The sequence below is a fragment of the Stigmatopora argus genome, chromosome 11 (assembly GCF_051989625.1).
Source record: "Stigmatopora argus isolate UIUO_Sarg chromosome 11, RoL_Sarg_1.0, whole genome shotgun sequence".
NCBI lineage: Eukaryota > Metazoa > Chordata > Actinopteri > Syngnathiformes > Syngnathidae > Stigmatopora > Stigmatopora argus.
The window spans coordinates 13,537,533-13,549,037 of NC_135397.1; the positions used below are offsets into that span (position 1 = coordinate 13,537,533).

Sequence of the window (11,505 nt, forward strand, 5' to 3'; positions counted from 1 at the left end):
CCCGATATCCGTCACATTGCCAAATATCGGCCCGATATCCGTCACATTGCCAAATATCGGCCCGATATCCGTCACATTGCCAAATATCGGCCCGATATCCGTCACATTGCCAAATATCGGCCCGATATCCGTCACATTGCCAAATATCGGCCCGATATCCGTCACATTGCCAAATATCGGCCCGATATCCGTCACATTGCCAAATATCGGCCCGATATCCGTCACATTGCCAAATATCGGCCCGATATACGTCACATTGCCAAATATCGGCCCGATATACGTCACATTGCCAAATATCGGCCCGATATACGTCACATTGCCAAATATCGGCCCGATATACGTCCCATTGCCAAATATCGGCCCGATATACGTCCCATTGCCAAATATCGGCCCGATATACGTCCCATTGCCAAATATCGGCCCGATATACGTCGCATTGCCAAATATCGGCCCGATATACGTCACATTGCCAGATATCGGACGATCACTAGTATGCTTTTTGCTATTACAATTCCATGCACGAAGGACATGTCATGTTGTGCATCCTTCAGTTACTGGGGGTCCGTCCATAGATTTTTGTTATCTGTGCTAGAGTACCATCCTTCTCCTTATCCTTGAAAAAGAGAGGGGTACTGTAGTTTACAAAATATGTTATGCAGTTGGGGGAAAAGATGATTCATAATTGTTTTAGTATTGCACCAAATTGTCTTTCTTACTAGTGTGTGCAAAAACTACTGGTAGTACATGGATTTTTAAAAAATCATTGGTTTACTGAGTTTTCAAGGGTATATCTGACTGTGGGTCATACCCTGACATTGTAAAAAAAAAATCATACATGAAAGCTACACTATCAGATGCCTTAATGTTTGTTTTTACTGTTTTTATGTGCAATGAATATGAAAAAGGCAACTACTTACACAACCCAGATCCCAGTGATGGTCAGTGCTGGGAGGCTAATAGGCAGTATCACCCACAGAGACATGGCAGGCACTTCGAACCCTCTTTCCTCTTTTTCCTTTTCGACCATCCGAGCAAAATGTGCTCAAGTAGTTCTAACATTTAACTGTGTGGGACTGACATCTGCGAAGACGCCAAATGAGTCATTGTAACAAGTCGAGGTCGAGATTGATGATAGCTGCTGAAACAGAGGGAAAAAGCACCGTTACTATTTGTTAATGCTGAGCATTTTCAAGCGACAAAACCACCGTTTGTATTGCTTTATCGTGGAACACGTAGTAAGGTCACCTTTTCATTCAATATATGATAAATCCGAATGCTACACGCCGTCTGGTGCCGCAAGCTAGGAACAAAACAAGGCGAGCATCAACAGCAAACCTTCTCAGTTCAACTCACCTTTCGCTGTTAGATTCTACAAGTGGTGTTTTTTTCTCCAAACGCTAGATTCTTGCTTAACTTTTGAGCTTCTCGACTTATCCTCTCTCTTCCTCGGGTAGCCGAAATGCAGCCAAAGGGACGCAAGACGAGTAGTTTTTACCGGCGTTTTCGACGACGAACTGCCGCTTGGACGGACGTTTTAGAAGGGAAAGAAGTAGCAGCTCGTCCGCATTCGACTTGTAGCCCGACTTGCATAGATAGACGCCACGAGACACTCCGGGGTATCCTATCCAGCTGTTTGACTCCGCCCCCCGCAACCTGTGCCGGTGGTGTGCCGATGAGTGGCGCAGGAGGGCGCTGCTGAGTTCCCTTTGATCAGGCAGGGGTCACCAACTCCGGTCTTCGAGGGCACTTATCCACTCTGTTTTCCATATGTTCATTCTCCAACATACCTGAATCAAATAATCGGGATCGTTATCAGTCTTCTGGACAGATTTCTGTTGAGTTGATCATTTGATTCAGGTGTGTTGGAGAAGGGAGATATGGAAAAAAGACTGGCTAGGTGCCCTCGACTACCGAAGTTGGTGACCCCTGCCGTAGAACACTTGTCATTGCGGTTTATAACCCTTTTTATGGGGCAAGTCATTACTTTTGCGTGTTAGCACGTTGGCCTTGCAGTTCTGGGCTCGAGGGTTCGATCCCATGTTGGTCCTCTCTTTGTGGAGTTTGCATGTTCTCCCCGGGCTTGTGTGGGTTTTCTCCGGGTACTTCAGTTTCCTCCCACATTCTAAAAACATGCATGGTAGGCTGACTTAACACTCTAAATTGCCCCTAGGTATTAGTGTGACCGTGAATGATTGTCCGTCTCCTTGTGCCCTGCGATTGGCCGGCCAACGATTCAGGGTCTCCCCCGTAGTTAGCTGTGATAGGCTCCAGCACCCCCTGCAATCCTTGTGAGGATAAGCAGTTCAGATCATATTATAGATATAGTATGTGTGGATAGTATTCTTTTATTATTATTATTACTATTATTATTATTTTAGCAAGTGGGCGGCCCGGCGGCTTGAGTGGTTAGCATGACGGCCTCAGCTCTGGGGTCCTGGGTTCAAATCCAGGTGGATCCTCCTGTGTGGAGTTTGCATGTTCTCCCTGGGCTTGCGTGGGTTCCTCCCACATCCCCAAAACATGCATAGTAGGATGATGGAACATTCTAAATTTCCCCTAGGTGTGATTGTGAATGGTCTTCTCTCTCCTCGGGCTGGCCACCAATTCAGGGTGTCCCCCGCCTTGTGCCCGAAGTCAGCTGGAATAGGCTCCAGCACCCCCCGTGACTGTTGTGTGAGGAAAAGCAGTTCAGAAAATGAATGAATGAATTAATACTATGCATGAACCACATTTTATTTGAATGTTGACAATATTTATTAACATTACAGTCATTTCACATACACAAAGGGAAGCAATCTCTGTGTGAAATACGAAACATCATTTTGGTGATCACTTTTTATAACAGTAAAAATAAAAGCATGTTAACTGTTCTGATCAAAGTAAGCAAGGTACACAAAATTCTCTCAATTTCAGTCAAAATCAAGAAAGGCCGTATTTTTAAATATCTCTAATGATTACCACCACTGATGGATTATCCTGTTTAATCCTAATGATCCATTCTTCTACAGTCTAATGGTGGTACCGTAGCCCCACACACTAAAAGCGGGGTACACGGGTTGCGTAAATGTTGTGCGGGTGAGGTACAGAAGCTGCATGGCCTCGGACACGCTGTAAAACGCCAACACACCGGCGGCATGGTCCAAATAGATGCCGATGCGTGATGACCTCGGTACTGGTAGGTCGGTGCTTTTGTTGTTGTGAACAAAGGAGAATTTGGACTCAGAGCAGTAGAGGCTCCAGGATTTGTCGTTCAAGCCGAGGCTGCACACATTGATGTTTCCTTTACGGAAAATACCCCTGTAGGCAACCGCTATGTCGATTTCTGATCCCCTCCAGCTTACTTCCCAGTAAAAGCGATTTCCAGTTAGGCCTTCTTTACAAAGCACCTTGAAGAAAAAGGTAAGGAAAATGTCAAAAAACGCATTCAAAATTAGACATCATTTAATAAAACTAATTCATTGCCATTGATAGCCATAGAATTGGAAGGGGAATAATCCTGTCCAGCCCTCCAAATAGAAATGAAATGCACAACTGTCGACAATCGACAACTTATTCAATTAACCGTCAACTATTTTGACAGTAGATTAATTAGCTAATTAACACTTGAGTGATTTAAAAAATGAATAAACATTTGCAATGATAGCAGCTTCATAATTGTTGACAAAAAACTATCCAAATCCAGTTTTTTTAGCCTAAAAAAAGTACAACCGCAAATCCAATGAAGTTGGGACATTGTGTTAAAAATAAATAGAAAAGAATACAGTGACTTGCAACTCATGACCAGCAATAAAGTTTATCAGTTATGAATATTAAATATTTATTTATATCTAACACAACACCCCAACTTCAGTGGAATTGGGAAATTCATCATTTGTTTTAATTTTATTATCTCTCATCTCATCTCATTTTCTCAATGGCTTTATCCTCATTAGGGTCACGGGGGTGCTGGAGCCTATCCCAGCTGACTCCAAGCCAGAGACGGGGGACCCCCTGAATCGGTGGACAACCAATCGTAGGGCATAAGGAGACAAACAACCATTCACGCTCACACTCATACCAAGGGGCAATTCAGTGTCCAATCAGCCTACCATTATATTCTATTTTCAATTGTATTTACAAGTGAAAGGGGCAAAAACTAAATTAGATACCTAATTGAGAATTCCTTGATGAAAGTAGAGGACGATCATTGTAATTTATCATAATAAATTAAATTTTATGTCCATACTCCTTTTTTCTCAATGTATTGTATGTATATCTATAGTTGAATTGCACATTTCCAGCTAAAATATAAAGCTCAGAATAACAGTACACTTTATCACATCTCATCTCATTTTCTGAACCGCTTTATCCTCATTAGGGTCGCAGGGGATGCTGGAGCCAATCCCAGTTGTCTCCGGGCCAGAGACGGGGGACACCCTGAATCGTGTGTGGTCGTTTGGTCGCCGGTCTTTTGGTCGCCGGTCTTTTGGTCGCAGTCTTTTGGTCGCCCGGACCCAAACAACGGGCGACCAAAAGACCGGCGACCAAAAGACCGGCGACAAAACAAGGTAAAACAACACGGTCTATGCATCAATCAAAGCCAACAATGGCCCTGAACAGTTTCACTGAGCGGACGTGTTAGTGTATAAGAGTTTGTATGTACATGAGTTGTCCCCTTAGGAAGGGACGTCAGTCAGGGTCTTAACAAGTTCTCCAACAAAACACAATACAAGTACGGGAAATTTTGAGCTTTTTTTAGCCTAATAATTAATAGGGCATTAAGTATGACTAAATAATAATTTGCAGTTTGTATTTAGGGAATTTGAGCAACGATTTAAATGGTAATTATCAATAACCTTCCGGGCGACCAAAAGACCGGCGACCAAACGACCGAGTACCACCCTGAATACCCGGTGGCCAGCCGATCGCAGGGCACAAGGAGACGGACAACCACGCACACTTACACCCATACCTAGGGGCAATTTAGAGTGTCCAATCAGCCTACCATGCATGTTTTTGGAATGTGGGAGGAAACCGGAGTACCCGGAGGAAACCCACACAGGCCCGGGGAGAACATGCAAACTCCACGAAGATGGACATGACCTGGATTTGAACCCAGGAACCCGGACCCCAGAGCAGTGAGGCCGACGTGCTACTATATAACATTTTGGTTTATAAACAAACCAATATATTGACTTACTGCAAAACAATCAATGATTAATCGGCTGTGAAAATACTTGTTTGTGTCAATGGCAAGCAATGATTTAAGCACCTGCTGCCAGTGGTCGAATCGCTCAGGGTGATCAGGGTAGTTCTTAGGCTCACTCTTCATTGTGGCGGTCCGGTTGCCCTCTGACAGATAAAGGTTGGGATGCACCGTGTTGACGTCCAGAATTGGCTGGCAAGAATCTGAAAGAAACCAAGCCAGTTGATGTTGAAACTGTTTGTTAAATGGTTCTTTGCAGTTAGCATAAAACAACTGTGTTTGTCTAAAGCTGATTCTCAGCTTTACTTTGTTCCATTTCGCCAAACCTGTTCCGTCTTGGTTGTAATTGCAGTCTTTCCCAACCGCTGGGGTGCCGTGAGCAATGGTCATTTGTGCCGTGGGAAATTGCAAGAAGCCATACAATGTAATATTCAGAGAAAAAAATAATGTGAATATAATGAGATTAAAATTGAACTATTACAAGGTTTAAATCAAAATATGATGAACGTTAAATTATAGATTATACTATTACAAGATTCAAATTGTGAAACAGTCATTTTGCTGCTTATTTTTCTCTAACACAAACCAGAAGTTTTTTGGTTTCTAGGGCATCAACTTTTGGTGACGTAAAGTCTGTGTGAGCACATTTTTTGCGTAATATTAGACGATTTAAGTAATATTTGGAGAAAAGTCATAAAATTATGCGATTAAAAATATTTCATTACTTATTTTTGCATCACTCGAACCGGAAATTGTTCAGGGTCTGCAGACATCAACTTTTGGTGACATTAGGTCAGCATGAAAAAATTGATTTTGGAATAATTTTGGAGATTTATGTGATTCCTGCTGATAAAACTTTGATGAGAATGACTATTGTTAATAAAGGCGACATAGTTTTAAATTAAAAGATTTTCAGATGATGGTGTCCTTTGAGAATTTTTCAATGCAAAAAGTGCACCACAGCCCAGAAAAGGTTGGGAAACACTGTGTTATTGGATCACAGTTTTTTTTAGTCCCTACACAGTGTGGTGTTCTTACCATTTTGAAGCCAAAAATTCAAAGGAATAAATCCCACTGTATGCACTAGAATGTGGTTTGAATCTTTACCTTCTCAAAGAATATATCCTCTACAAAAAATAATGTATAAACATAAAGATTTGCTGCACTGTATGAGGCAAATGGTGGTCACATATTGGGAACTGACAGGTTTTCACCATGACTTACATTGCAAAAAATCGCTTCTAGTCTTTGGTTCTTCCATCATCCGTGTTTCGGTATAAATTGATGATTCTCTTCTTGTTCTTTTCTCGCTTTCTTGTGTGATGTGGACTTCTTTCACTAGTGACAAACCAAGGAGAAAGTGACAGTTTAAGTAGAGAGGACAATGAATGGTGTGTCAAAGCGACATAAATCTGCCAACCTGCTGCAGAGACTTTCATCGTCTCCTTCTTGCTGATTTCCTCGACTTGTAATTTCAGAGCGGCTACGGCTCTTTTAGTGGCATCGAAAGAATAATTGGGAGCGACGCTGACGTTGTTCAGGTCCTCGTAACCCGACGGGCCAGATAGAGACTGCCAACTCTGGTGAGAAATGAAGTGAAATGTAGAAACAGAGATTTTAAGATGTAGAATCTTCTCTTTTAGGCTCACCTGTAGAAAATGGATGTGGTCGTCTGTATGTGAGAGCTTCTCCAGATCAGTGTGTCTTTTCCTCAGTAGGGTGATCTCTTCCTCCAAGCGGTCAAGTAGAATCTCCCCACGGTTGACTGTGGTCTTCTCGTGCGAGCGGATCATCTCCTTGACCTCGTTGTACTTCCTCTCTATAGAGCGAAGGAGTTCTGTGAAGATCCGTTCGTTCTCCTCCAGGACCGACTCAGCGGAGTGCTGGTGGCGTAAAGAAATGATGGAAAAGATGATTCAAGATAGTGGCTTTATCGTAAGGCATGACTGTGGTGTTTATATTTAATTTGGACTTGAAATTGAAAATTCGTCTGCATTATTTGCATAAAGAAAGTAATTGAGGCATATTACTTTTATAGCTTCCACTGCTTGTCGGAGATCTTGCCACTTTTTGACTCGCTCGTCAATCCTCTGTTGCGATTTGTGCAGCGTGGTGCTGAGTTTTTTCTATGGAAGAAATGATAAAAGATTAAAATAACAAAGAACTAGTTTCCTACGAAAACCCTACAAGCTGAAGACATTACATGCCCATTACTGGCTAACTTGTAACCTTAAGGCAACATAGGCACCAATAAATCTGAAATAAATGAATCAGTGACAACAATTAAAGGAGGAAACCGGAGTACCTGGAGAAAACCCACACAAGGCACATGCAAACATGAGAACATGCACACTCCACACAGGTGGACCGACCTGGATTTGAACCCAGGACCCCATAATTGTGAGGCCCAAGGGCCGCTACTTTTGAATAGATATGATCAATTTTGATATTTCAGTACTTTTTGTTGCTTGTTAAATTAATCTGTAAAAATCATCTGAAAATTTCACCCAAAAAATGAATATCGCCACTAATTTTGTGCGAGTAGTGGATATATAATAAACACACCTTTACATTTGGCTAATTCCAGTCTTGTCTTTTTATGATTCATGCATGTGCACTTATAAAAAAAACATACACACGCACAAATACAATATTCTAACATATATAAACAGGTTTGTCACATAGATAGTTTTGATTTTTTTCCTTTAAAAAAATAGACGAGTAAAGAGTTTCTACTTAGAAAAAATAGTGTTAGAGAACAATGTAACAAATACATTGGTTGCAGCAGCTAGAAAACTATTATTAGACATTTGTTAGCTACACTTTAAAATAATTGACACATATTTAGCTCATTTAAACCCACAGTGGTACCAGAATTGTATCTGTAAAGCCTTGTTTACACAATGTGGGACTGTCATTATTACTGGTGTTTTTCAGTGGCGGTCCATGCATTTTCTCGTAGCGCCTTCAACGAATCAATCCAACCCTCAAAAACTATTTTATGGCTATAAAATCTACTGCAGCTACAGCTGCGACACATAAAAAATAATCAATAAACCAACACACAAAAATGGGGTAAAATCCACTTCCTAGCAGCATTTAATGATTAAATACAAACACCAGAGCTTTTCAGACATTACAACCGGGCCAGGGGGGTGATTTTCCCGGGAAAAGACAGCGATGAACGTCAATGGCGTACCGGAAAAACATTGCCCGAAAATGGGGTAAAAGATTTCGGCCCGACACTGGTGTTTTAACAACTCCCTTTCTTTTGACATATGAATAAATTGCAACTCAGTGTGTACAATGACGACGCCCATCCTTCAATGAGTTCAAAATGGATTGGACATCTATAGGCGTGAAAGCCACCGGTGCTTACTTACTTGTTTTTCAGTCCTCTCAGTTCCAGCCGGGACAATGTCGTGGTGCTTATGCTCATCCATCATGCACAGGACACACACGGACATGTCATCGGTGCGACAATAGGCTTCCAGAAGTTTATCATGCTGTGCACAAATCTTCTCCCTCATCTGACCGGTAGCTTTAACCAGTTTGTGCTTCATTAGCGCCGGGTAGTCATAATGGGACTGGAGGTGGGTCTCACAGTAAGACGCCAGGCACACCAAGCAAGATTTCTGGGCCTTCTGCTTCCTGGTGGGGCAAAAATCACACAAGACCTCGCCTTGCTTCGCCTGTCGGCTCTGGCTGTGGCTTAAGGAGCGACGGGATCGATCCATGGTGCTGTTTCGGTCTAAATCCAGAGTGCCGGCATTGGACATTTTTCGTGGGGGTCAAAGTGTCTTGTTAGAAGAAAGAAAAACAATAATATTAAGTCAATGTTTGAAAGAGAGGTATGAGATCTACCTAACAGGAAATGTTGAGTTCCTTTAGTGATCCACTTCAGTGAAACTGACACAATGTGAGCTATGTGGTTTGATTACACTGTAAAACCAGTATTCCCAGTCAGGAAGGTGGGCGTGTAGTGCTACCTGAAACTAAACAAACTACACATGACACTTTTAAATGTACAACTACTCACTAACAGAGAGAAATTAAAAATGAGAGAAAACTAATAAATATTATTACCCTAACCCCTAACCCTAAGCCTACCAAAACTAAAATCAATAATGTTATGATATCTTTATATTGACAAGGGGAAAACTATCAGAAAGACTTAATAAACTGCCTACTGTAATGATATACTTTAGAATATTGTGCTATTTTCCGCTTTATAGAGCCCTCAATCAACTCATTGGCTACAATTTACAGTGCTGGGCGTCCAATCCTTTTTGACTGTGAGGGCTTACAGCGTCCATTTGCTCGCTGCCCTCCCAGCAAAAAGTGATTGGACGTCTAGCACAGTCAATGGCACAAAATGATAAGCATTCACAGGCAGTACTTCCAAGTATAATGAATTCTGCAGTTATTATTGTCAGTGGCAGGTAAGAACTCTACAGTATTTTTGGAAGTCCTAACCAGTGTTTTAATTTTGTCTATTTAGTTTATTAACATGTTGTATTTATTCATGAATTATTTCATAAAAACAATAACTACCATATTTTTCGCACTATAAGTCGCACTAACCAAAGAATGCACAATGAAAGGGAAAAGCATATAAGTCGCATTGGAGTTATACATTATACAAGATAATATGATAAAGTCATAGTATAAAAAAGGGAACAATACACAAATAAGCACCTGTTAATGTGATGCAAACAGTTTTTTTAAAATATATATATAGCATAAAAAAAACACAACATAAGCTATTGGCAGCCAGAGGCAGAAAAAAAACAAAGGCATAAGTCGCAGCCAAACTATAAATAACAAATTATGAAAAAAGTGCAGAAAATACAATATTTGTAATGAAAAAATATAGTACAATTATAATTGAGAAGGGCCTTACAGTACTGCGGTCGAGGGTTCGATCCCAGGTGGCTCCTCACTGTGTGGAGTTTGCATGTTCTCCCCAAGCTTGCGTGGGTTTTCTCCAGGTCATCCAGTTTCCTCCCATTTCCCAAAAGCATGCACGGTAGGCTGGTTAAAGGTACGAGTGTGAGCGTGAATGGTTTTCCATCTCCTTGTGCCCTGCGATTGGCTGGCCACCCATTCTAGGTGTCCCATGCCTGGTCCCCATAGTTAGCTGGGATAGGCTCCAGCACCCCTTCCATGGTGGTGCCATTGAGAACAATTGTCAATTGTTGTCTTGCTATTGATCCCTCTGGAGTGTGATGCATTTTGCGAGATTTCCTTGCCACGCTTCCATGCACTCCTTCTCTGGGCATCTTACGCATAGGCCTTGTCAGGGCCATCTTGATTTTGTGGTCTATGACATAGAAAGGGATCCCCTTGAGAATGCTTCAGAATCTTGCGGGGCCCTGCAGGGGTTTTGCTGGGAGAGGGGAGGAGCTAACAAACATGGTTTGCATTGCACCAGGCTTTATCAGTGGGTCATATGTGGGCCTGGATATTAGTATACATATGGTAATGCAGAGCTTGGAGTGTTTAGCTTTTGGGTGTGTTGCCATTTCACCCCAAACACCCACACAGGCACCTTGGCTTTTGGCCTCCTGGGCGTATTCTTCGCCTCGGCAGAGCTGATTTGTTGACTGTATTTGGCCGACAAATAAATATTGTAAAAAAAATCTAGGGGCGGCCCGGCGGATGAGTGATTAGTGCGTCGGCCTCCTAGTGGGGGACCTGGGTTCAAATCCAGGTCGGGCCACTTGTGTGGAGTTTGCATGTTCTCCCCAGGCCGTGTGGGTTTTCTCCGGGTACTCCGGTTTCCTCCCAAATTCCAAAGACATGCATGGTAGGCTGATTGGACAATCTGAATTGCCCCTTGGTATGAGTGTGAATGGTTGTTTGTCTTATTGCGCCCTACGATTGGTTGGCCACCAATTCAGGGAGTCCTCTGCCTCTAACGAAAAGTCAACTGGGATAGGCTCCAGCACCCCCCGTGACCCTAGTGAGAATAAAGCTGTTCAGAATATGAGATGAAATGAGAAAAAAATCTAGCCTGTTTCTATATATGTTTTGTAGAGTAACGAAGCTTCTCTGCACAAACACGTGTGCTACAGAGACTGCAAAGAATCGCATCACTGGGGTTTGCACTCCAACATTCTTAATCTGTTTAGGTCAGGGGGTGTTTTTGGTGTACACGCTGTACACTGTAAAGGGAAAAATGTTTACATTAATAAATGTAGATTTTATAGGACCCCTTTGATTGTACATATAAAGGTTACTTTTAGTTGAAAGATTCCCCTATGATGTGGCGTTGTGGTAGTACCTTGTTGCGCGGCTCCCCGGCTGCAGGAGGCGGT

General features: G+C 42.2%; 2 protein-coding genes across 6 annotated transcripts in view; both read right to left on the reverse strand.

The window, feature by feature from the left end:
• The window catches only part of LOC144084904 (transmembrane protein 150A), a 28,669-nt gene extending 26,920 nt beyond the window's left edge, over nt 1–1,749 (reverse strand). For 2 of the 3 annotated variants that reach the window (XR_013303952.1, XM_077613718.1), the window contains exons 1-2: nt 1,354–1,749; nt 918–1,138 (exon numbers count right to left, since the gene is read on the reverse strand). Coding sequence is in view for 2 of the 3 variants with exons in the window: in XM_077613718.1 (XP_077469844.1) it covers nt 918–1,027 (110 nt within the window). In the remaining variant the exon portion in view is untranslated. The remainder of the gene's footprint in view (nt 1–917; nt 1,139–1,353) is intronic. The other variant, XM_077613719.1, reaches the window with a different exon arrangement.
• A 963-nt stretch (nt 1,750–2,712) lies between these two features.
• ftr14l (finTRIM family, member 14-like) lies at nt 2,713–9,174 on the reverse strand. Of its 3 annotated transcripts, XM_077613715.1 has the most exons (8): nt 8,569–9,170; nt 7,216–7,311; nt 6,835–7,068; nt 6,606–6,765; nt 6,410–6,523; nt 5,512–5,550; nt 5,252–5,388; nt 2,713–3,386 (listed from the first exon to the last, which is right to left on the reverse strand). In XM_077613715.1, exons 1-8 carry the CDS (start codon nt 8,962–8,964, stop codon nt 3,003–3,005), a joined length of 1,560 nt encoding a protein of 519 aa, XP_077469841.1. In that variant the 5' UTR covers nt 8,965–9,170; the 3' UTR covers nt 2,713–3,002. The 3 variants fall into 3 exon arrangements, with proteins under 3 accessions (XP_077469841.1, XP_077469840.1, XP_077469842.1); XM_077613714.1 differs by having other exon boundaries at nt 5,252–5,550; nt 8,569–9,174; XM_077613716.1 differs by lacking the exon at nt 5,512–5,550 and having other exon boundaries at nt 8,569–9,160.
• Nucleotides 9,175–11,505: the final 2,331 nt, after the last annotated feature.

Coding starts and splice junctions, on each gene's coding strand:
- ftr14l (XM_077613714.1), bottom strand. CDS start 8,964: ATGTCCAATGCCGGCACTCTGGATTTAGACCGAAACAGCACCATGGAT. Junction 7,069..7,215: donor AAGCAGTGGAAGCTATAAAA/GTAATATGCCTC, acceptor TTACGCCACCAG/CACTCCGCTGAGTCGGTCCT. Junction 3,387..5,251: donor GATTCGACCACTGGCAGCAG/GTGCTTAAATCA, acceptor TTTTTCTTCAAG/GTGCTTTGTAAAGAAGGCCT.